The sequence below is a fragment of the Otolemur garnettii genome, unplaced genomic scaffold (genome assembly GCF_000181295.1).
Source record: "Otolemur garnettii isolate 467f Iridium unplaced genomic scaffold, OtoGar3 scaffold00189, whole genome shotgun sequence".
Taxonomy (NCBI): domain Eukaryota; kingdom Metazoa; phylum Chordata; class Mammalia; order Primates; family Galagidae; genus Otolemur; species Otolemur garnettii.
Genome location: NW_003852584.1, coordinates 916,300 through 942,768, shown reverse-complemented (window position 1 = coordinate 942,768; position 26,469 = coordinate 916,300). Strand labels below are relative to the sequence as shown.

The 26,469-nt window shown below is 45.6% G+C and overlaps 1 protein-coding gene across 1 annotated transcript in view; it reads left to right on the top strand.

Annotated features, from left to right (window-relative positions):
• LOC100951309 (sorting nexin-29) overlaps positions 1-26,469 on the top strand; it is a 283,767-nt gene that overhangs the window by 189,896 nt on the left and 67,402 nt on the right. The window contains exon 6 of the mRNA XM_012812092.2: positions 2,614-2,754. Coding sequence (XP_012667546.2) covers positions 2,614-2,754 — 141 coding nt within the window. The remainder of the gene's footprint in view (positions 1-2,613; positions 2,755-26,469) is intronic.

Genomic DNA, 26,469 nt, shown 5'->3' with positions numbered 1-26,469 from the left:
CCCATGGAGTTAAGTAGTTCTGTATGTCCCTGGAAGGAGCTGGGACTTGCCAAAGGGTAATGAAATAGTGTTCATGTTTTGTAAACCTAGAACGTTTTCTTGAGAGGTACAATTTGATTAAAATAAAGAAGTTGTATGCCCTGGGTGTGCTTGTCCCATCTGGATGTGTCCAGGTGTCCTACCTGTCCCACTGGGCTGATAAGTAGTCCAGATCATGCCGTTAGCCCCTTCACTCCTTCCCCAAATTGAACCCACCCTCGTCTGTGTGGTGGTTTACATGATCCGGCCGCAGCTGGGCTGTGCACAGCCCTCAATGTGCTCTATGCCACCTTGGGCGGGGAGGTGCTGCTCTCTGCTGCAGCATACAGATGAAGACACGAATGAACAGAAAGGTCGAATAGCTTGTCTGTCCCCAGAGTCTGTGCCTTACATCAGGGCTGCCCCAGATTGCCCTGCATCAGAATCACCAGAGAAGCTCTGGCACACTGTGCATCCCTGGGCCTTGGATGGTGGGTTTGCAAAGGACTGCCTCTCTCCACACTTGATCTTCAGTATGTTGGTGGAAAAAAGTAACAACGGTGGGGTCTTCCTAAATATCTAGATCAGGGGTCATCTAGATTTTTTTTTTTGTAAAGGGCCAATAAGTAAATGCCTTGAGCTTTGCAGGCCATGTGGTCTCTGTCACAGCTTCTCAATTCTGCCATTACGCAGATGTTCCTTGACTTATGATGGAATTATATCCTGATAAACTCAGTATACGTTGAAAGTATTGAAGTTGAAAAATGTATTTAATGCATTTAATAAACCTAACCTACCAAAATCATAGCTTGGCCTATCTTTGATCTTGCTTGGAATACTTAACAGTAGCCTAAAGTTGGGCAAAACCATCTCACACAAAGTGTTGAAGATTTCCTGTAAGGGTATCATGCTCCATATTGCTAGCCCAGAAAAAGATCAAAATTCTGGTTTTTACTGAATGCATATGGTTTTTATACAATCATAAAATCAAAATATTAGAAGTCAACCCTTTGTAAGTCAGGGGCTGTTTTGCTAAAGCAGCTGTAGACAATAGGTAAACAGGTGGGTGCCGCTAGACATGGCCCATGAGCCAGTTTGCCTACCTTGATCTAAGTAACAAATCTTATGCTGGTCAGACAAGGGATGGAACTTGCCACTCTCTTGAGGGTGTTTAGACTTATGAAGAATATACCACAAGCGGATGATACAACCCATTCAAGATGTGTGGGATTGGAATTGCATCAGCTGCTGATGTAAAGAGCCCCCTTACTCAAGACATTAGCTTAAGTAAGTTAGAGGAGAATATTTTTGTTTTGTCAAAACATCTTGAGTAGTTAACCTGATAATTGGTATGGTGGTTCTACCATGTCATCAGACACCAGAGGCCCCTACAAACTTGAGCATGTGTTTCTCCATCTAATCCCACTGGGAACTCCTGCCCGTTCATTGAGATTCTTTGGTATAAGTCTTCATTCCTTCCTCTACGGTCACCATACCAGGTCCAAACATAATCTCTGTATCTGAGGATGATGGGTGGTTTTCACGTAGAGGCAGAATTTATCGCTTGTATTATAGATGCCTGTGTTTATGGTTAAAGACGTCTTTAAGATGTGTATTGGCATCCATTGATGGTAAATTCCAATAGCCGTTTATCATTGGGGGCTTTAGTTTTGGGGCTTTTCTTAACTCATGTAATTTTTTAAAAAATGAATTGATTTCTCTCTCACACGTCTCTGTTTTTCCTTGTAAGGTAGTTGCTTTGTGTCTTTGGAAGCTACTAGGGTTGTAAAAAGTTGATGAAATAGCCCTCATGTTTTGTACCCCAGAGTATTCTCTTGAGAGGCACAACTTGATTAAAATAGAGGTTTATGTCTCAGTTGTTATTATCCTATTTGGGTGTGACATTCTCTCTAGTTGGGCAAATTGCAGCTGTGGTCCCCTCCCACCTTTCCCAAACTCACGTCTACCTGTCTGTGTGGTGGCCCGTGTGATCCCAGGTGTGGCTGCGTTGCGTGGATATCAGCGTGCTCTCCGTGAGCCTTTGGAGGGAGGTGCTGTTACCAGCTGCATTCTACAGATGAGGAAACGTGGCCAGAGAGGCTGAGCAGCAGCAAACCACTAGTGCTACAATACACACATGATGAAACATGGCACTGCCTCTCTGCTCTTACCTGGGCTGTTGATCTCTGTTGATGTTAGGGGAATCTCTGTTGTTGTTTAGCCCAGGGGTCCTCAAACTTTTTAAACAGGGGGCCAGTTCACTGTCCCTCAGACCGTTGGAGGGCTGGACTGCGGCCCCTGGGATGAGTCAGCTGCTAAGCAGGACAGACAGCAGCGGCAAAAACTCCCAGTGGGCCGGATAAATGTCCTAGGCAGGCTGCACGTGGCCTGCGGGCTGTAGTTTGAGGATGCCTGAGCCAGTACCATGGAGTCCTTACTCTGTGCCAGGAGCTGCTAGCCAGTGGTATAAGGGCTGATGTGGCCCTTGCCCAGGTAGAGCTGGTTTTCATGGGCGGAGCTTTGCTGAAATCCTAATTTCTTATAAGTGAGGGCTTTAAGAGAAGTTTACATTTTCTTTCTTTCTTTTCTTGATAGGTCTATATTCGGATAAAAGACGATGAATGGAACATCTACCGGCGGTATACAGAATTCAGGAGTTTGCACCACAAGTTACAAAACAAGTACCCTCAAGTGAGGGCCTACAACTTCCCACCCAAAAAGGCCATTGGAAACAAGGTACCAGTGCCCAACGGGGCCAGGCAGCCCACCTGTCTCTGCCTACATTGAGGCTGTTGTTCCTTCTTCTTTGGTCTATTATTTTAAAATGCATTTTCTTTGAAGAAAAGTTGGCTAATGTAAGAAAGAATAGAAACAAAAAGGAAATAGTCACCTGTAAGGCCACTACTTAAAGACAGTCCCCACTACGTAGTCTGCGTGTCCTCTGATTTCTGTTGGGCAGAAGTTGGAAAGCTTCTGTAAAGGGCCAGGGGTAAATATTTTTGGCTCTAGGGGAGTGTAATATGATTTCAGCAGAAAATACCCAACTCTGCCAGTGTAGTGTGAAAGCAGCCTTGTACAGTATGCACCCAGACGGGCATGGCTGTGCCCCAATAACACTATTTTTAAGACTAGGTGGCAGCTGGATTTGGCCTGTGGATTAGGGTGCTGGTCACTGTACTCGACCGAAGTATTTTTTCTAGTTTTTATCCATAGTTGTCATACTATTATTTAACAATTTGGACTTATAACAGTGGAGTGAAATTTCCTCAGGGAAGTTTTTTACTGTTACTGCAGGGTCACTTGCCTTGTGAAGCTTAGTGACACATGATGACTGGCTCTGTGTGTCCATCTAGCCCTCCTGAGAGCAAGCTCCTGCCCTCCACAGCTTCCCACTGACTAGTGTCCACCCATTCAGCAGGCGTGTTTGGGGCCTGTTACCTGCCACTGTGTAGGGTCTGGGGCCGGCGCTGAGCAACACAACCCTGTGTCCGGGCCTGCATAGCACCCTGTGGATAGTCCCCTGCAGCAGCTGGCCTGTTTTGTAACCTCATGTTTGCTTACTGGAACGGTATTCCATGTGGCTGTACTTCAGCTCACCTGGGGAGGACTTCCTGTGTCCCTCCTCCTATTCTGATCCTGTCAATCCAAAGTAAGAACTGGGCATGGAGGGGATGGGTAGCTCTCTAGGTGATTCCAATATGGAGAACCCCTCGCTCAGAATCAAGAAGGCAGAAGAGCATCTGCAGTCTGAGTGCACATTCACTAACTCGGCAGCACCGTTCAGCCAGATAGGGCAGCGTCATGGCCCTTCTCAAGTGCAAGGAATCAGCCTTTATGCTGTCGTGAGAGCAAGCCCCACCCCCCACCACCCCCCACCCCCCTGCAGCACAGAGCTGGGTAGAAATCCACATTCTGAGGTTCACCCTAGATGGTCGGTGTGCAGCTCTGACCCCGCAGTCTGGGTTTGACCAGCCTTCAGGGTGATGCTCGTATGTGAAGAGGTGTGAGGACCACTGTTCTGGCCTATTGAAGAGGCCACGTGACAATATGCAAGGCATTCTCTGGTTTCTCTTGTTAAGAGGTACCTTGCTAGGACTTATTTTGACCTTCATTGTAAGAAAACAGAATAGGAATCTCCATTCTCACTCCCAGCACTTGGGAATTCCACCAGAAAAACTGCTATTACTGATTGTTACGCTTACATTTGTATAGATTTCTGTTTAAGTCAAATAGAATCTGCACATCAAGGATGCTGGATTTTAATTTTAAACACCCTTAATGTAGGTTTTTCTCGGGTCCAGAACAAATCTGTCCTTCATTTTTCTGTTAAAGAAAAATGGAAGACATAGAAATTCTACACTTGTTCATAACAAGGAGTACAATAATTCTTTTGAAATAAAGGGAAAACTATATACTGATTTAATCTAATGAGCTTGTGGACTCATATAACTCTTGGGACCCATCTAGAATACCTTAAAATATCATAAAACAAAATTCTGCCTGACCAGTGCTTTGTTCACTGTATGAACAGTGCATTATCACTGTAAAATATTCTCATTTTCGAAAAGCATTACCCTGACCAGCCCACCCATGACGCGTTCCTCAGGGGACTTGGCCTGTCTGCCGTCTTGCTCTAAGGGAAAGCTGTTCTAGCGCAAGGCTAGATGGAGGGGATTGGGATGGTGACGTGTCTTGTGCACGGTAAATCCTTAACATCATCCACAGCTGCTTGAAAACTGCAACTTTAAGCAAAATGATGTACTTTATAATAAAATGAATTCTGCCATAGGTGAATTGATAGAAACAAGAGTTCCCGTAGCAGACAGTGCGTCCTTTCATCTAAAGCTGCACTTTCCAAGAATCTATTAACAATGTTACGTGAAGACCTCCTGTGTTAATTTCCTGTTGCTTCTGCAGCAAATCATGACACATGTAGGGACCCAGAACAACACAGGTTTATCATCTCACAGTTCTGGGGGTCAGAAGTCCAAAATCAGCCTCATGCAGCTAAATCTGCCAGCGGGTCTGGTTCCTCCTGGAGCTCCAGGAAAGAATTCTTCCCTGGCCTTTCCCAGCTTGGAGAGTCCCCTGAAATGCTTGGCTCGTGGCCCCCTCTGTGTTCAGAGAGAGCAGTCAGGGCACTCTGACTCCTGCTCTGTCATCACAGTCATGCTCCATTTCTGATTCTGACCCTCCTCCTCTTAGTAACCCCTTGTGATCACATGGAGCCCATCCGGATCATTGAAGATAATCCTCCCATCTCAAGAACCTTAATTTAATCATGTCTGCTAAATCCCTTTTGCTACGTGAAGTTGTGGGAATTAGGATTTGGAGATGGGGGCTGTTCTTCAGCCTACACACATCATACCTTGCTAAACTAGATGCTTTCTCTGAAGCCAAAGCAGCTCCCTTCCCATCTCATACCTTCTTAGGCCCCATAGTTACGCAAAACTTGTTTAAGGCAAAACACATCTGCTGAGAACAACAGCAATCCTAAGAATACTGGCAGGCAGATGTTAAGTTTGGTGAGGGAAAGCTCAGACCTGAGGAGTGGGAGGGTCTTTCTGGGGTTACGTCAGGCAGAAAGAGAGGGAGGCAGCCCCGAGTCTCATCCATGCCAGGAGCAGGGACCGTGAGTGGGTCTCCCCTTTGTAGAGGTTCATCCATGGCCCTAGTTCTGCTGTCCACCCTCATCCCCAGGCCAGAGAAGATCCCTCCCTGTCAGTCCTGGGGCTGACTCCAAGGGCAGTGGACCTGTTCCCCGTGAAGTCTGTGTCAGGAGAGCTGTGTTCTTCTCTTACCCTCTCCCAAAACCCTGCTTGCAAACGAGAAAGGATGAAAGGTCGCACCTTAGAGAGCCTGGCCAGTGATGACCAGCTTGTCCAAGTGCACCAGCTATTTCTTAACTGATTGGTCGTCTTGCTTCCTGTGGTCGCAGGTCGATCTGACAGTTTGCTCTGTTGCTCAGAAATCTTAACACCTTGTGAGCAGTCTTGGGGCTATGGCCCCGTTTCTAGCCTGTCCTACCCTTTGACTTTTAACTGCCCAGTCGAACCATGGCTGTACTTTGATTCCTTCTCTGCATTTGCCTAAGACATACCTACTTCCCTTACGTCCACTCCGGCTGCTGCCCAGAACAGATCTGAGCACTTCTTCCACTTTTCAAGAAAGGATTAAGTCAAGATGTAGGACAGTCAACACCCAGCAGAGGCTGCTGATGAGCTCCTTACAAGCCCAGCTTTCCCTGACCCCTGCTGGGCCTAATAGTTCAGGGATACATCTTTGATATCCTGAGGGCAAAATGTCTACAGAGTCTTGATTCTAAATTGGCCCAGAAAAATCAACCACATCAGAGTCTTCTCTCTGATTAGGTCACTTCAGAGCTGACTCAATGTCTGCTGGGACTGGTAAGGCATGCAGAGACATATTCAGGTTGATTGAATTTTGCATATCTTGTTGGTATAGGCCTTGGACCCGTTAAATGATTCACTCCAGAATCCATAGGCATGGACATTATTCAAGGAAATATTAAACTGAGTTTAGCTTTGTCTCATTTGTCAAATTTGAACCTTTTGTAATTGGTAAAATTAGTGTACTGTATAGTTTGTGGGCCCCACGTTTGTCTTACCATGTGCTTGTTTCCTGAATTAGCTGCATGTGTGTGTAATTATAAACTTACAGGATACTGGGAGCACTCCCTGGAGGAATCTGTGCCTTCACCTACCACTTCAAGTCCAAACCATGGTAAAATTATTGGGCTGAATATCAGTCCACCACTTGATGAAGTTTATTCCTTCATAGCTGAGTCCAGCTGCGATAGGCACACATTAAAGTTAGTCATTAACATTTTATTATTTATTTATTTATTTTGTTGCCCTTGATAGAGTTCTATGGCATCATAGCTCACAGTACCCTCCACCTCTTGGGCTCAAGCGAGTCTCTTGCCTCAGCCTCCCGAGTAGCTGGGACTACAGGTGCCTCCCACAACGCCCAGCTATTTTTAGAGATGGGATCTCACTCTTGCTCAGGCTGGTCTTGAACCCCTGAGCTCAGGCATCCACGTGCCTCGCGCTCCCAGAGTGCTAGATTGCAGGTGTGAGCCACTGTGTCCAGCCTAATTCACTAACTTCTAAATATGAGTCACTTTCTAGTGCATTACTCTGCTTTAATTTTCTTCCTTTATACCATTAATTAGAAGGACTTTTTCATGTACTGAAGTATTACCTGTCTCTCTGCCCCGTGTGGATGGGCATGGACCAGGCCCTAGGTCTGCTTTGCTTACTGCTCTAGCTCCTGGAATAGTCTCTGACATACCGAGATGCTCCTGGCCCAAAGGAATATTAAACGAACAGAAATTAAATGGAAGTTTCCCTTTTATTTTCTTCTTTACTTCACTGGGCCTCGGCACAAATTCAAAAAATCTAAATCCCAAAAGTGAGTAGAAAAACTTTCAAGGTGACTCAGGAAGTTATTCTCACTCTGCTTTTGGCTGAATATTTTTTTGCAGAGTGAGCAAAAGGCCAAGCAAGCTTTTGGAGTCAGGAAAGCTGGCTTTCTAATGGTCTGAGGGAGTTGACCAGCAAGCCTCCTGCCGAAATGGACGTCGCCGTGAGGGCTTCAATAAAGGACTCATCTTGGATGATGTTACTAAGGTCTATGTTATTGTTTAGGGAGTAGATGAGATACGAGAGACTGTCAATTTCTTCTTAGAATAATAGATTCAATCTCTGAAAGTTCATTTGGCATTAAGGCAAAGCAAATGGCTTCCCCTGGAGCTGCAGATAATTCAAGTTGTTGGAGAAATTCTGTATTAACACCCTCATTAAAAACACATATGCCAGTGTGTGGTGGGGGAACTGATGGGTGCTCAGCCCACGGATGACTCCCCACAGCTCTTTGGGAGGTGCCGTTTGGAATGCAGCCCGGGCATGGCAGGCACAGAGATGGGGGTGAGTGGACGTCTGGGAGGATGCGGGGCCGATGAACTCTTCTGTTAGGTGAATGTGTCCAGAGTTTAGGGGGCAGTCATGCTGCAGGTAGGAGAGACAAAGATGAAATAGGGTACAATTTTTGTCTTCAGGAAGTTGACAGTGTTGTAGGGAGGATGGCAAGGAAATCAGTCCCCACTGAGGAGCCGTGTGAGCAGGAGGGAGAATCAGAGCCGCTCCCTGCAGGAGGACCAGAGGGCTTCTCCGACTGTGTCTCCAAGAGGGAGCTGGGGGACGATCTCCTGTACAGCCCAGGTTGGTTTCCCATGACTGCCATAACATATGGCCACAAACTTAGTGGCTTAAAACTATCTACTTTAGTAGTCTTCATAGTTCAGGTCAGAAGTTCAACGTGCATCTCACGGAGTCAGAGGGGCCACGTTACCTTTTGGAGGCTCTGGGGAGAATCAGTTTCCTGGCCTTTCCTGCTCCTAGAAGCCACCGGCACTAGACCCCTCGCACCATCTTCCATGTCCTGTCTCTCTGATTCTTCTTTTGGTGTCAGATCTCACCACAGCTGAGGAAGGTTGTCTGCCCTTCAGAGTGCGATCAGATTGGGCCTACCCTCATTACTCAGGGTAACCCCCCATCTCAAGGTCTTTAATAACCTCTGCAAAGGCCCCTTTGCCATGTAAGGGAACGTGTTCACAGGTTCTGGGGACTGGGGCCTGGGCACCTTGGAGGGCATTATCCCACCTGTTGCACACCTCTCTTTCTTTGCTCAGAGCAGACAACTTACTTTTTCCCCACTTTACCATGAAGCCGCAGAGGCATGGGGAGGTACAGTGACTTGTTTGAGGCCATCTTGCTCAGCAACTTCCAGGCAGATGCCTGGGCTGAGGGAGATTTTCTGCGGTGTCCTCAGCCTCTCACACCAGCAGACCTGCCATAGCCCCCCGCCCCATCCCCGTAGGCAATCGCACGGATTAGTTAGGTATTGCCTGGTTGGTGGACGTTCATGTGGACTCCCTAAGTCAGCTCCTCAGCCTCGGTACTGGGGGAAGCAGAGATCAAGAAGAACCAGACTCTGGTTGGCTCTCTCCACCCACACCCACTCCCAACAGGGTCCTTTGCAGGGCTGGGAATGCTGCCCTCGTGATTCACCTGCAGGGTCTGTGCACTTTCCTGGGCATCCTCAACGTGTGGAGATGGCTGCTCATGAATCCATTCAGTTACGCACTGTTTCAATCCACAGGACTTTGCCAACCCTGTAAGTAAGGGGCTGCAACAGGCACTGATAGTGAGGGAAAGAAAGAAAGAAAAATACTTCCTACACCTGTATTGGCTGTGTGACCTTGGGCACATTCTTCGACCTCTCTGTGCCAATTTCCCCTTCTGTGTGCCAGGAATAGTCACAGCACTTCTAACATTGTTTTTATTAAGATTGAAGGGGGTGACATTTGTAAGGTGCTTAGAACAGTGTCTGGTGCATGCTGGGTGTCCTGGTATGCTAAATAAAGGGGCATGTGGAGCTGGTGGTGGGTTGGTGCAAGCAGACATGTAAGCACATCTCCTCACCAGTGATGCTGGGCTCTGAGGCCATGCAGGGGCTATGCCCGATGGAGCTGGTCCCTCTAGAACACTCATACCCTGTGTTTCTATGTAGAATCACAGCAGCTTCTGCTGCCAGGCTCACCACGCACTCCAGGGGCTTTCTGTTCATTTTCTTGTCATGTGTTTCTTGTCATCTAAAACATCTTATCCACAAGCAACCCAGGGCTTGGGCAGTAAGCTTGTTGCCCAAGGTCCCATAGCTTGTAAGTGCTGGAGCCAGGAATGAAGCCAGGCTCTGTGGATGCCACTGCACTGCCTGCCTCCTCCAGAGAAGCTCTGCAAACCCAGGCCCAAGTCTAGGAGCCAGATATGTAGAAAGTCAGTTGCTACAGGATTCTGTGTGGAGCTGCAGAATCTCCAGGGATCCTACCATGCAGTCTCTCGTATTAAGACAATGCAAAGATGATGAATTACCCCCACCTGGCTGCAACAGAGGCTCAGGGAGCGCGGACACCATCCCCCAGCCCTGCAGGTTTTCTGAAGAGAAATTAGGAGAGAGAAGAAGCTCCAAAGGAAGCCACCAACTCAAGCTTGTGTCTCATTTGACACTCTTCCAACTGCTGTGTAAATAGTCCTGGTACTTAATGTTTTAATTGAGAGGAAGAGAGAAATTGGGCTCACTACACATCAAACATTTGTGTGTCTCTTTAATACAGTAAAAGCCTCTTAAGATATTTTGCAGAACAGTTGCTAAAGTTATCTTGCCAGAAAAATCATCTTAAGAGAGAGACATTGAGGAGGCTTAGACTTGGAATGTATACAGGTACATGTATTTAGTAAATGGAGGTTTCTTGAGAGGACTTTCCTATCCTATCAAATTAAAATCCATTAAAAAAAACAAGGTTATTCATAAATCCAGAGTGCAGAACCCCACCTGGAAGTGTACTTGCCGTTCTGTTCCCATCCTACTTTGTACATGCAGGTCATGGAGAGGTGGGTCCAAGAGAATCTTCTTGGTCTTGGTGCTCTCGGATCATAAACCTTGCAGGCCTCACCTTCCTAGATGCTGAGATCTGCTCTAGGAAGCCTTCCCTGGCCTCAGAATGGGAGCTGTCCCTCTGGGTTCTTTTCTCATTCTCTGTCACTCCACCCCTTCCCTGGCCCAATGGCACTGAAGAATTAGAGGGCAGAGCCTGAAACCAAAACTACTCTAAGATACCATCTAACTGCAATAAGAGTAACCCACATCACAAAATCCCAAAACTACAGATGTTGGTGTGGATGTGGAGAAAAGGGAACACTTCTGCACTGCTGGTAGGAATGCGAGCTAGTACGTTCCTTTTGGAAGGAAGTTTGGAGAACACTCAGGGATCTAAATATAGACCTGCCATTTGATCCTGCGATTCCTCTTCTAGGTGTATATCCAGAGGACCAAAAATCATTTGGCAATAAAGATATTTGCACCAGATTGTTCATTGCAGCCCAATTCATTATTGCCAAGTCATGGAAGAAGCCCAAGTGCCCATCCACCCATGAATGGATTAATAAATTGTGGTATATGTATACCACGGAATACTATGCAGCATTAAAAAAATGAAGACTTTACCTCTTTTATGTTTACATGGATGGAGCTGGAAAATATTCTTCTTAGTAAAGTATCTCAGGAATGGAAAAAAAATATCCGATGTACTCAGTACTACTGTGAAACCAATTTACAGTCACTCACACATGCATGTGAAAAATGAAACACAACTATAGCCTAGGATGAAGGAGGAAAGGGGAGAGAGAGAGGAAGGGAGGGGGGCAGGACGATAGAGGGAGGGTTGGTGGGGGGACCACAACTATGGAGCATATTGCAAGTACAAGTTGGATCTATCAGGTGTAGAGCATAAATGTCTTAATCCTGTAATTGGGTAAAAGTGGTGAAGGCTGTGTTGCTCAGTAGGCTGTAAGTATTCTAATTTGTACAAATAATCAACACATTGAATCCTATAATGACATAAACGTATTTATGATCTATGTATGAATGACTTAATAAAAAAAAAAAAGAGGTCAGAGCCTGGCCCTGGTGAATGTTGGGTATCTCAAGATCTGTGGGAGTGTCGGGAGCACAGCAGGTGTGCAGTCACAGGAGTGTGATGGATAGACGAGCTGGAGCTGCGTGGGGATCGGTGTGTGGCCCCAGTTTTGTTTGGTTTTCAATTTCCTTTCTCGTTGTTCCCGTCCCCATCCTTGCTGACGGGGTGCTGTTGTCGGTTACCACCCTACCCTGCAGTTCCCCGTGCTGCTGTCTGACCTGTCCCCTGCTCACTGACAGACGTTTGCAGGAGGTTCTGCAAATACTACGTTCTTGTTCTTGGTGACAGACAGGATTTGTTTGACACATGTGGAATCTGGCCTTTCCTAGTAACCAACCAAAATTGGCCAGCTCCCCTGCTTCACTCATTTCAGGCTTGCTTTCTGGGGCAGTCCCATTGGTTTTTTAATTGACATGAAGCACAAGACACTTGATTCTCCGCTGGGCATTAAATGATGGCCAAAATATTTCTGGGGCTGTTACATTACTTGTATATGATTATCTAATCTCTCTTTCCAGCTCTAAAAGCCTCCTGAATACAGAGCCCATGTCTCCGTCTGCTTTTTTCCCATCACATTTTTGGATAACTGATTAAAATCACAACTTAGAAGGGTACTTCTCAGTTCTTACTCTCTTCTTGAATAGTTGAGAATAATTGCTACCTTGCCCTTCAGTACTCTCATTAATATTTGAGAACTGCATGTTGCAATCTTGCTTTATCTTTACTACACTGGAAAAAACATTTCAGTCTCTCGAGTGACCACCATTTTGGTCATTTCCTGATGCTGCCTTCCTGGGGTTCTGAGCCCCTTATGTCTGGAGGAAACCACTGCCTTTCCCCTGCCCTTCTCTGCAGTGTCCCAGGCCACGTGTGTCTTTAGAAACCAGGCTGGGTTTGGGCTGTGGAATCTCACTGCCCATTCAGAGCCTGCCCCAGCACACACAGGCTATAAGAGCTCCAGCAGCTCCCTCAGCCTGTGCACCCCGCTGCCATGCAGGGGGGGTCAGCAAGGTGCACCTGGCATCTCCCGAGGCTGCAAATGCCAGCTCAAAAAGATAGGTTGACAGGGGTGTGTCGCTGGTGTGGCTTCCTTTCCTTTGTGATTTGTGATAACTTGGATGCGTGCGGGCGTGATTCTTCCTCCTTCCCTTCTCTCATCTTCCCTTCTTCATTTCTTTTTTTTTTTTTTTTTAATGTTGTGGTGAGACTTTTATTTACTGTATATACTATAAACACTGTGGTTTCCTCTAACTAGTTTCATCAGTCAAGTTCAGTATGGCTACAGACACATATACAAATCTTTACATACATGCAAAGGTAACTGAAGATGCACTCTTAAAAGCCATCAGAATAATATACTTCCTCATTCACATAAAATCAATTTGTCTACTTTTGGACCTCAACAAAATATCGATTAAATACATAGTATATGTTCATTTTGTGTTAGTATGTAAATGTATTCTACTGTCTACTGCATTATAAAAGGGAAGCCAATCTGTTAGGTTTCATATTTAATTTCTTTTTGTTAGCTTTCAGGTATCTACCTGGCTACCAGAAGAGAAGTAAGTACTGAAGCAGGTCCAGTCTTCTGTTCTTCTAATAGTAACTGGGCTGCATTCACTAATCTGGTAGCTTCAGGCTAATGTTGTTATCACCATAGAGTACGTATCAATATGTATCAAATTTTTTGTCATATATAGCAAATGAAATCAGGGAGCTATTCTCCCTCAGTGAATGAAATCAGTGAAGTACCCTCACTCAGAGTAAGAGTCAATTCTTATGTTTAGGAGTTCTAATACCAACATTAGATTAACAGGTTGAGAGAACTTTACTACACAGAACAGCGAGAAGCATTAAGAAACTGGCATAAATCATTTCATATGAGACATGCTGATGAAATTATAAACATGAAAATAATCTGAAGTGTCAAATAACTTTAAGTACTTTTTAAGGTCACAGATTTGGATAAGAACCAAAATAAATTTATTTACAAAATTTCTGACTGACCAGTGGTGAGAGCCAAAAAACAACATACCAAAAAATAATAAACTAAGACCCCAATAATAGTCTTTAAGCCAGTAAGGAAATCAAGAAAGCAACTCCTGGTTATCAGACTAGAAAGACATCCTTTTGGGTGTCCTCCAATTGTATATTTAACCAAAGCAGTTTGTGCAAAAAGCACCCATGGTACTTGTAGGCTCAGCTGAGTCATAGCTTCTAGAGTGCTACTTACTATCCACCTTACATAGCTGTTTCACCACTTTTGTTGTTGTCTTTGTCAGCTTTCTCCCCTGCTCTGTTGACTCTTTCCTCTTCCTCCACGGTCAGCTCCTTTCTCTCCTCCATTGTTGGCTTCATTCTCTCTTTCTTTGTCCTGAACACTGATGGAAACTGCTTTGTTACAGCCTTCCCGGTTCCGAGCAATTTCAATAGCAAAAAATTGTATCCTGGGGGCAAAGATGGTGTTTTCCTCAGTGTAGCCCTGAGAACAGTCTAGTCGCAGCAAAGTACCATAGTTGAAATCTTCTACGATCCCATCAAACTTCAAGCAGAATGGCCTCCGTTTCTCTTTAGCTGATTCTGATTTGAGTTCTTCTGGGTCTAAGATATCTATCCTGAGTTTCTCAAAATTTTCCCGGAATTCAGAATAGATCTGGTCATCCACTTTGGTGAGTTTCAGGAATTGTGGGTCAACCGATGAAATCAGCTAGTAATAGACTTCAGCATGTTGCATTGCTCTCATGGCCCAAGCCATCTCAATATCCGGCGGCTCATCAGTTCCACTGGTAGCCTCCATTGTTGCAGTCCCCCCTTCTTCATTTCTCTTCTTATTGTGCTGAGCTTGGGGAGGATGTTTTTAAATTACCTCCAATATTAGGGTATAGTTTGGTAGATTTTCACAAACTGAACACACCTTTGCAGCACTTGGCCAAGCAATAGACCATTACCAAGATTCTGGAAGCCTTTTCCTGTCATGCCCTCCCCAGAAAGAGGGCACTGCTGTCCAGATTTCTAATACCATAGAGTACCTCTGCCTGTTTCACAGCTGTACTTAAAGGAAATTGTACAGCACATACTCCTTTGCATCTGCCTTCTTTCTCCATCCCATTTATGAGATCCATCACGTTGTAAGCGGCAATTATCGACTTGTTCCCGTTGCTGTATGGTGTTTGATCATATGAGCATACCACAGTCTGTCTCTTATTGTTGATGTATATTTGGGTGGCTTCTAGTTTGGTTCAATTACAAATAGTGTTGCAATTAACATTCTTGTGTATATCTTCTGATGGGCATATGCTGTGGTGGTCCTCGCTCAGGAATAGAATTGCTAGTCATAGGGTATGCATATTCCACAAAGTAGAGATTGCCAGAGAGTTTCCTGGAGTGGTCATACCATGACAATTTCTTCAAGGAAGGGTAAAATAATACAAAGAATAAGATAATAAGCACCTGTATTCCCATCACACAAATTAGCAGCTATTCCCATTTTGTCATATTTGCTTCTAAGCTCCTAAAAAATTATTACACAATGTTTCAAATGTGACCCAGGAAAATATAACAAATATACACACACCAGCATCCAGATTTCACAAATGTTAATGTTTAGAAATTAAACCTTATAAATCTCCATCTTCCCTGCATCCTGGCTCCCAGAGGGAGCTACTCTCTGGGGTTGTTCTGTTATCCTTCTTGTCCATAGCTTTATAATTTTATTTCCTGTGATTATGAGAGGCTTTTCTTCTCACTGCTTTATCCTTCTTTATGTATTACATTTTTGTGGTTTGTTCATTTAGCTGCATGGCATTTGAGTTTGTTAACTTTGCTGCCCTTACTCTATTGTATGACTATTCAATGCCGTGTTTATTTGTTCTCCCCGCGGTGGACATTGAGGATGTTCACAGTGTTCCCTGTTCACACACTGTTGCAGCGAGGGTCCTTGCATCCTTGGACACATTGCCTTGTAGACGTTTCCAGACTCCATTTCTCTCCCTGTGTCCTGTGAGGGAGGCTGCGGCTCACAGGGGAGGCTCGTCTCCATGTTTCTCTCCTGTGTCCTGTGAAGGAGGCTACGGCTCACAGGGGAGGCTCATTTCCACATTTCTCTCCCTCTGTCCTATGAGGGAGGCTGCGGCTCACAGGGGAGGCCTGCTTTTACCTTGAGAGCTCTTGCCAAACTGATTTTCAAGGTGGTGGTACCAGTTGTTCACTTCCAAGCAGCTGGGTGAGGATTCTCATTGTTTCACATTTTCAGCACCATTTGGCATTGTTTGACTTAAACAACTGTTTGACTTTTGCCAACATGATGGGTGAAAAGTGCCATCTCATTATAGTTTTAATCCCATTTCCCCAGTTACCAAGAAGGTTGATGGTCTATTAACGATTTTCAGTCATTCAGATTTCCTCTTACCTTTTTGCCTTTGTGTGCCCTTGGTCATTTTTCTGCTGAGGTACTCTTCTTACTGGTTTCTAGGATCTTTTCATGTTTTCTGATTTAATTCTTTGTCTTGTGTTTCTTTACAAAGATAGAACCCTTGTCCTCATTTTTTTGGTGGGGGTGGCTGGGTCGAGTTTGAACCTGCTACCTCCGGTATATGGGGCTGGCACCCTACTCCTTTGAGCCATAGGTGCTGCCCCCTCCATTGTCCTCTTTTGAAGTGACATCTCTGTCCCCATTGACTCCTGAGCCCACTGCCTCTCTCCTCTGTGAGGCCCTGTGTGGGCTCTGCCCCATTCCCTGCATGCTGGTGCTCACACAGATTCACATGTCTGCTTTCCTCATGGCACTGGCTTTCTGGGGGTGAGGCAGCACCTCCTTTGTTAGGTAAACTCCCAAATATTTCATCTTCTTTGGCACTACTGTAAGTGGAATAGAGTCCTTGACTGTTTTTTCAGCTTGACTGTTGTTGGTATAGATAAAGGCTACCGATTTATGAGTGTTAATTTTATAACCTGAGATGCTACTATATTCCTTAATCACTTCTAAGAGTTTTATAGTAGAATCCCTGGTGTTTTCAAGATATACAGTCATATCGTCTGCAAAGAGTGAAAATTTGATCTCTTCTGACCCTATATGGATACTCTTAATCACCTTTTCTTACCTAATTGCGATGGCTAAGACTTCCATTACAATGTTAAAAAGCAGTGGAGACAGTGGGGATTCTTGCCTGGCTCCTGATCTGAGTGGAAATGATTTCAGCTAGACTCCATTCAATACGATATTGGCTGTGGGTTTGCTGTAGATGGCCTCTGTCAGTTTAAGAAATTACCCTTCTATACCAATTTTCTAAAGTGTTCTGATCATGAAAGGATGATGGATATTATCAAAAGCTTTTTTTGCATCAATTGAGAGAATCATATGCTCTTTGTTTTTTAATTTGTTTATGTGATGAATTATATTTATAGATTTACACATATTGAACCATCCTTGAGATCCTGGGATAAAACCCACTTGGTCATGGTGTATAATTTGTTTGATGTGTTGCTGATTCTGTTTGTTAGGATCTTGTTGAATATTTCTGTATCAATATTCATTAGAGATATTGGTCTATAATTTTCTTTTCTGTTGGGTCTTTTCCTGGTTTGGGGATCAAGGTGATGTTTGCTTCATAGAATGTGTTGGGTAGTATTCCTTCTTTTTCTATATTTTGGAAAAGGTTAAGTAATATAGGTACTAGGTCCTCTTTAAAGGTTGGGCAAAATTCTGACGTGAAGCCATCTGGTCCTGGGCTTTTCTTTTTAGTGAGATTTTGTATTGTTGATGCTATTTCAGAACTTGATATAGGCCTGTTCAACATTTCCACTTCTTCTGGCTGAGTCTTGGAAGGTGGCGTGCTTCCAAGTATTGGTCAAATTCCTTCAGATTTTCATATTTCTGAGAATAACGTTTCTTGTAATATTCATTAAGGATATTTTTAATTTCCAAGGAGTCTCTTGTTATTTCATCTTTACCATTTCTGATTGATGAGATTAGATATTTTACTCTTTTTTTCCTGGTTAGGTTAGCCAAAGGTTTATCTATTTTATTGACCTTTTCCAAAACCCAACTTTTTGATTTATTGATCTGTTGTATAATCCTTTTGTTTTCCATTTCATTTAATTCTGCTCTAATTTTGGTTATTTCTTTTTTTCTGCTGGGTTTGGGATTGGAGTGTTTTTCCTTTTCCAGTTGCTTGAGATGTCCCATTAAGTTATTAACTTCCTCTTTTTACATTCTCTTGAGGAAGGCTTGCAGTGCTATAAATTTCCCTCTTAGGACTGCCTTTGCAGTATCCCAGAGGTTCTGATAATTCATGTCTTCATTACCATTTTGTTCCAAAAATTTGGTAATTTCTTTCTTAATCTTGTCTATGACCCAGCTATCATTCACCGTAAAGTTATTTAGTTTCCATGTTTTTGTATGAGTCTGTAGATTCCTGTTGTTATTGAGTTCAACTTTTGTTCCATGATGGTCTGAGAAGATGCAAGGAATAATTTTTATTCTTTTAAATTTGCTGAGGTTAGACTTGTGACCTAAGATGTGATGAATTTTGGAATATGTTCTGTGGGCTGATGAGAAGAATGTGTATTCAGTTTTGTTAGGATGAAATATTCTGTAGATGTATGTTAAATCCAAATGTTGAATGGTGAAGTTTAAGTATAAAATTTCTTTGCTTAACTTCTTATTGGAGGATCTATCCAATACTGCCAAAGGAGTGTTAAAATCTCCCACTATTATTGTGCTGGAGGAAATCAAGTTGCTCATGTCTGTTAGAGTCTCTCTTATAAATTGAGGTGCATTCTGGTTGAGTGCATAAATGTTAATAATAGAAATCTCATCATGTTGAGTGTTACCCTTGACAAATATTAAGTGACCATCCGTACCCTTCTTTACTTTTGTTGGTTTAAAGCCTATTGTGTCTGCAAATAAAATTGCAACACCTACTTTTTTCTGATTTCTATTTGCCTGAAATATAGATGACCATCCCTTTATCTGCAGTCTACATTTATCTTTTAAGATAAGATTCCTATATGGAGCAGATATCTGGCCTGAGTTTTTGTATCCAGTCAGCCAACCTGTGCCTCTTTAGAGGGCAATTTAAGCCATTCACATTAACTGAGAATATTGATAAGCCTGGTAGAATTTTGAGTATCGAGTTTTTTGAAAGTCCAGTGGACATTTTTAATTCTTTTGCCACTGTGGAATTTGGAATTTGATCAAAAGTTTCTGAGTGAGTTTACTTTTGTGGTGGAGGATTGTGCTGGTCATTATGGAGGCTAGGTCTGAGAATATCCTGGAGGGCTGGTTTAGTTTTGGCAAATTTCTTCAACATGTGAATGTCATGAAAGTATTTAATTTCTCCACCATAGATGAAACTCAGTTTAGCTGGATACAGGATCCTGGGTTGAAAGTTATTTTGTTTTAGAAGATTAAAAGCTGATGACCACCCTCTTCTAGCTTGAAAGGCTTCAGCAGAGAGATCTAATATTTTCTGCAGTCATTCTAATATTCTTCCCTTTGTAGGTTATAGTTTTCTTATGTCTGGCTGCTTTCAGAACTTTCTCCTTCATATTGACTTTGGTGAAGTTAATTATGATGTGCCCAGGGCAGGGGTCCTCAAACTTTATAAACAGAGGGCCAGTTCACTGTCCCTCAGACTGTTGGAGGGCCAGACTGCAGGCCCCAGGACGAGTTGGGTGCTAAGCAGGACAGGCAGTGGTGGCAAAAACACCTTGCGGGCTGGATAAATGTCCTAGGCAGGCTGCATGTGGCCCGTGGGCCGTAGTTTGAGGACACGTGGCCTAGGGGATGTCTTATTTGTGTTGAGTCATGCTGGATTTCTGAAACTATCTTATATCTGAATTTCAGAATCTCTTGGCATGTCTGGAAAGTTCTCATTTATAATCTCATGAAGAAGAGCCTCTGTGCCTTGCGAAGCAACTTCATTGCCTTCAGGGAATCCTATAAGGCTAATATTAGTTTTCTTCAAATTATCCCAGAGCTCTCTCAGAGAATGATCTGTTTTTCTTCTCTGTTTCTCTTCCTCTTTGAGAGTTTGGGAGCATTGAAAAGCTTTGTCTTCAATGTCAGAAATCCTTTCTTCTGCTTGCTCCATTCTGTTACTGAGGAATTCTACTGCATTTCTCAGATCTTTGAGGGCTGCAAATTCTTGTCTTAATGTGTCAAAATCTTTGGTGATTTTATCTTTGAATTCTTGAGACAACTTTTGAAATGCTCCCTTGAATTTCTAATTCCAACTTAACTTCCATTCTATTAATCCTATTTGTAATCCAAATTCTGAATTTGATTTCTGACATCTTAGCCATTTTTTTATGAATGGGATCTTCAGTTGCGTCTACCAAATCTGTTCCTTGGGGGAGTTGATGTACTCTGATTATTCATGTTACTGGAGTTTTTCCAGATTCTTCCCCATGATTGTTTTACACCATTTGGCTAGATGAGCAGATAAGTTGAAGTTGGGTTGGGGGACTCCTGGAGTAGTGATTAACCAGCCCTTTGCCCAAGAGCTGGGATTGGTGTTTGTACTTTTTCCCCTAGAGCTTTGCAAAGGACCCATACAGTGCTATGGCCTGAGACACTAGGGGCTTACTTGTGGTGGGGCGAAGTGGCTCTGTATTGTTTTCAGCTGGTCTCTGTCCTAGCCTAGTGAATCAGTTACTCTGGGTTGAAGTCTCAGCTGTGGGGAAATATCAGCAGTTAAATCAGCCTGCTCCCACTAGGCAACAACTGGAAAAGGGAAATCAAACCTTCCTATAACCACACACCCAGGGGTACCACTTTGGATGGTCCTTGGGTCATTGGTCCAGTCCAAGCAATCCAAATCAATTGTCCCAGTCAGCACCTAGTCTGAAGTGGAGAGTTCAAAAGGTCTCTGGCAACTAGATAGCTGGGGTCTGCTGGCAGCTCAAGTATGACTCGTTCTGGTGCTCCATGGAGTCAGAAGGAACCTTCCCCCAGCAAATGTCTGGGAAAGTTGATGCCTCCTTCTCTACCTTGCACCTCTGTCACACCCAGTTACTGGTAACCCCACAGGGCTATGACTCAGTTCCCTCCAATAAGCAGATGCTCCTCCAGGGGGTTGCATCTGCCTGAGTCTCAGTGAGATCTGTTTCTCCTCGGCCAAGCCTCCACACTCTCCCACCATTCTGCAGGGGGAGCTGAGGTCTGATAACCTCAGGTGGTTAATGGAAACTGAGGCAGTTCACTCAGTTCCAGCCCCACCCTGATTGATGTTGCTGACACTTATATTTTTGCAGAATTTGTGATTCTCTCCTGACTGTATTCCCCTGCAGACCAGGCACTGTTTGAGTTCACAGAAACTGTGACTCGGCCCCAGTGTATGATGCTGCCTAGAGCTGGTGTGTCTGTCTCCATTGCAGTCTGTGTTGGGGCGGGTGCAGTTAGAGCTCACACTGAGTTCTCAGTTTCAGCCTCTCCCCACCTGCTTTTGTCTCAGCTATGATCCCCTGGGGGCAAGGTGCTTCTTAGGCTCACTAAAGTGGTCCTCTGGCTCAGCCCCACCTTGGGAGAATGCCATCTCTATGCACGCATCTTCTATTTTCTATCCCCGTCATGCCCCACCCAGGCAGGTAGCGCTTCAGGCATACCCTTTACTCACGGGGCCTGCATTACTGTCCCAGATCTGTTCCACCAGTGTCTGCCACCAGAGAAGATGCCTGGCTTTCTCTGGTTGCCCAGAGAGACAGGGAGTATCTCTCCAAAATATCCCCAGGGGTGTGAACCCTATTGTTCCTGCTGCTGCTGCTGCTATTCTGTGTCGCAGGGGACCACCTCTCCCTCTCCCGTACAGTTCCTTCAGTTCAACCATCTTCTTATCCCCGTGCCGCAGTATCAGCACAGACCTGCAACAGCCCATGCCCTGTTCACACCTCTTGAGAAAATGCCTGAGAATCTGGACTCCATGGGGGACAGGCCTCCAGACCTTGGGGTGAGAGTGGAGGAGAGTGCTGGGAGTTCAGAATTGCAGGTAGAGAATATGTAGTTTTATATAGTTTTATGCCTGGCAGGAGAGTGCCATGGCACCCTAGTAGGGGAAGCAAGTTCGGTTTTTAGAGGGCCTCTCCCATGGAATAAAATGGGAGAATGTTTGAACTCTGCTCGCTTGTTTGTAGAAAGTATACTGCGAGCTATTCTCTTGGAGGAGGGGACTCTCATCCACTTGGTGATGGATTTTGTACCTATTGTTTGTATCCTTGGGGTCACAGCTCACCTCAGCAGGGTTGATGTGCATTCTTCAACCTCTCTTGGCTCAACTCCAAACCATCAACTTACTTGCTAAACTTCTGTCCTTTAACTCTCCTTCTGGACAGGAGCCTCTGTGGAAAGCTGGCTCCAGTCGGCCATCTTGCCTCTGCTTCTTCATCTGCGTTTTTAAGACTTAAGTAGACAAAAAAGGGAAGGGTGTTCCAGTAAGGAAAGAGACTGGGCCCAGTGAATGCAGATAGCTACAAACATATAAAGAGGAGCATCGTTATTCAACCATTTGACAAATCATTCTTCAGCACCTACTGTGTTCCAGCCACTGAAAAAGCAACAGAGAATTGAATGGATAAGAGCCCAAAGGTTTGCTATTTGGAGTGGGAAGGAGAACAGATAATGTACATATAAAGAAATCACAGGTATCCTCTAATAATCTCCAAATAATACAAAATAGTTTAAAAGAGATTTATCTCTAGATCTGTGATCCAGACCATAGGAAGTTTTAAGTTATAAACCAAGCAGTATAGACTGTTTTCTTAATTTTTTAAAATTAATTAATTAATTTTGAGACAGAGTCTCACTATGTTGCCCTTGATAGAACGCCATGACGTCACAGCTCACAGCAATCTCAAACTCCTAAGCTTCAGAGATTCTCCTCCCTCAGCCTCCCAAGCAGCTGGGACCACAGGCACCCAACACAATGCCCAGCTGTTTTTTTGTTACAGTTGTCATTGTTTAGCAGGCGCAGGCTGGGCTTAAACCTACCACCCTCTGTGTATATGGCCAGTGCTCTACCCACGGAGCTGTAGGTGCCACCTTATTTTCTTAATTTTTTAAAAAAAATATTATTTGCCCATTGATTGCTAACCAAAGTGAAATTATTCGTCTCCCCTTGAAAGACAGTATGAGTAGAGAGGTGGTAGGTTTTCAGAAGCAAGCAACAAATTGTAGCTCAGGCATGACCTCCTGCTACCCGATCCAGGAGTGGCTTTGCAGGCAGGATAATGGAGCCATAGTTGGTTTCCAACAGGCATATAAATCTTGGGAAACTAGAAAGATGAGCCAGCCAGGCAGACCTGGCATTCTGCTTCATTTTCTTTTCTTTTCTTTCTTCCTTCCTTCCTTCCTTCCTTCCTTCCTTCCTTTCTTTCTTTCTTTCTTTCTTTCTTTCTTTTTTTTTTTTTTTTTTTTAGACAGAACCTCAAGCTATTGCCCTGGTGGGTAGAGTACTGTGATATCATAGCTCGCAGCAACCTCCAACTCCTAGGCTTAAGCAATTCTCCTGCCTCAGTCTCCCAAATAGCTGGGACTACAAGCACCTGCCACAATGCCCAGCCATTTTTTGGTTGTAGTTGTCATTGTTGCTTGACAGGCCCAGGCTGGATTCGAACCCGCCAGCTCTGCTGTATGTGGCTGGTGCCTTAGCTGCATGACCTACTGGCACTGAGCCTCTGCTTCATTTTCATTTCCACCTTTTATCTTCTCCCCTCACCCTATGTCCATTCCTCCCTCCTGCAGTGGGAGATCTCAGAAGAAAGCACAGACTAGAGTTCCACACAGGCATTCTTCAAACTGCAGCAGCAAATGAAAAATGGTTCTGCTCTCTGGAGCATTTCCCTGAGTGACACTGTTAGTGTCCAGACAGGTCGGGATAGCTGCAAATCATGCCTTTCACACTGCTTTAGAGACTCTTATACATACTTCAAATGCATTGGTTTTGGAAATAATTGAACATTATTGAATTGTTTTCGCTTTTCCGATGGGGTAGGCTTCACTTTTATGGCCAGTGGGTGTGTCAGTAATAGCAGTATCCAGGCAGGGCAAGAGATGGCTGCATCTTTTCCAGGTTCTCAAAGTGGTAAATTAGTGCCTCCCGAGGATTCTCCATCATTCTGTATTCTGGCCACATTGCTTGCCACTGGCCAGCACCAAGGACGATTCCACTAGCGCTGATACTGCTCAGGTCCCCAGCATTCCCACCCCATAGAGATCTGGGCTGATCCTGGGCCTGTCAGGAACTGGGCTGCACAGCAGGGGTGAGCAGGGCATGTGAGAGGTTCCCTCGGTATTTACAGCCACTCCCCATCACTGGCACCACGGCCCAGGTCCACTTCCCGTCACATCAGCAGTGGTGTTAGACTCTCAGAGGAGAGCAAACCCCACTGTGAACTGCACGTGCATGGGATCTGGACCGAGCGCTCCTTATGAAATGCCAATCCCCACTTCAGGCAGTGGAAAAACTATCTGCTGTGAAACTGGTCCCTGGTGCCAAATAAAACTGTGGACCACTGCCCTAATGGTTTCTGCTCTGGATGCATACTCGAATCACCGGGGCTTTAATAAATTCACATGATCAGAACCACACTCCAGACCTAGAGTGGTCTGGAGGGAACCCTACAGTCTGCATTTTTGAAAGCTCCCTGGTTAGTACTGGCAGAGCTGGTCTGTCGGCTCGTGACTGGGGGTCACCCCGCAGGAGCAAATTACTTGCTCCAGATCACACAGTGAGGGGCACAGGTGTGCGGAAAGCTGGGCTGGGACTCCAGTGCTTTGCTGTGATCACCGCAGGCTCATCTGCTGTCAACCTCATGTGACAACATGGTGGAATGAAGAATATGGTGGCAAATATATCAGGAGGTGGTGCCAGGCTGAAAGCCAAAACACAGCTTGAGATGAATGACATAAAAAGCATCTCAAAGAATAGGTTTAGAATTCTGTCTATTCTTTCTGAAGATCTTGCTACTTCAAGTGTGTTATGTGACCTTAGCCTCTCCTGAGTGCTTATTAAACACACCCCACCCCAGACTACTGCATCAGAATGTGTCTGTCCGACGGGGTCCCCAGATGAGGTGTATATGTGTGGAAGTCTGAGAGGCACCACTCTGTGTCATCTTTCCCTCCTGTCCATCTCCCCTTGCTCCATTCTCACAAGGGAGATTGCTCAGCCACCAGAGTGTCAGGCTCTGAGCCATGCCTGCTGTGAGCAGAGTAACAAACGGTGTGTTACGTTGGCACATTGGGACATGCCCACATCATGTCTCATCCTCCCAGGCTAGGAAGCTTCCAGAAGCAGGCAGGATCTAGCTCCTCTCTGCTTCCTCTTCTTTGTATGTACCCTTCCTCAAGATTCATTCAGCAGTTGCATTTAAGACAGTGGTGAAAAATAGTTGTGGTCCCTGCCCTCAATGGAGCCTTCAGTCTAGCTGAGGCAGATATTAAACAAACCAACCCATGAATAAAGATACTTTCAAATGATGCCAAGTTCTTGTGTAGGATGGGCCAGGGAGCTGAAACAGAAGAGTGGGGACCTGTGTGCCGACGCGTGGAGGAGGTGCCAGGTAGCAGGACACAGCATGGGGAGTGCCCTCAGGGGAGATGCAGATCTGCCGGCTTCACGCTGGACACACGGTCAGATGCTCTTTCCCTTTATGACTCACGTGGCTTTTGCTGTCAGGGAAGTGGAGAACTTCTCTTTTCCTGGTAAAACGTAGGTTCTGCTTTGTGTCCAGCCCAGGCCCCCCTCAGAGGCAGGCAGATGAAGGTGTGCCTTGTATAGATGTGCAAGGTGTGAGGCTGAGGCTCCAGCTCAAAACCAAATCTGACTAGGCCTCTCTGGGCCCTTACCTCCCTTGGGCCCACGGAACAGTGAGAGGGAGTGGAGGAGGCATAGGCCCTGGGGTCAGTGCACTGGAGGGTGTGGGCCCTGGGGTCAGTGTACTGGAGGGAGTGGGCCCCGGGGTCAGTATACTAGAGGAAGTGGGCCCTGGGGTCAGTGTCCTGGAGGGCGTAGACCCCATGGTCAGTGTACTGGAGGATGTGGGCCCTGGGGTCAGTGTACTGGAGGGAGTGGGCCCTGGGGTCAGTGTACTGGAGGGAGTGGGCCCCAGGTCAGTGTACTGGAGAGTGTGGGCCCTAGGGTCAGTGTACTAGAGGGAGTAGGACCCGGGGTCAGTATATTAGAGGGAGTGGGCCCTGGGGTCAGTGTACTGGAGGGAGTGGGCCCCATGGTTAGTGTACTGGAGGGAGTGGGCCCTGGGGTCAGTGTCCTGGAGGGCGTGGGCCCCATGGTCAGTGTACTGGAGGATGTGGACCCTGGGGTCAGTGTACTGGAGGGAGTGGGTCCTGGGGTCAGTGTACTGGAGGGAGTGGGCCCCAGGTCAGTGCACTGGAGAGTGTGGGCCCTACGGTCAGTGTACTAGAGGGAGTAGGACCTGGGGTCAGTATATTAGAGGGAGTGGGCCCTGAGGTCAGTGTCCTGGAGGGCGTGGGCCCCGTGGTCAGTGTACTGGAGGGAGTGGGCCCTGGGGTCAGTGTACTGGAGGGCGAGGGCCCTGGGGTCAGTGTACTATAGGGAGTGTGTCCTGGGGTCAGTGCACTGAGGCCATGGGCCCCAGGGTCAGTGTACTGGAGGCTGTGAGGTCAGTGTACTGGAGGGAGTGGGCCCTTGGGTCAGTGTACTGGAGGGAGTGGGCCCTGGGGTCAGTGTACTATAGGGAGTGGGTCCTGGGGTCAGTGCACTGAGGCTGTGGGCCCTGGAGTCAGTGTACTGGAGGGCGTGGGCCCTGGGGTCAGTGTACTGTAGGGAGTGGACCCTGGGGTCAGTGTACTATAGGGAGTGGGTCCTGGGGTCAGTGCACTGAGGCCGTGGGCCCTGGGGTCAGTGTACTGGAGG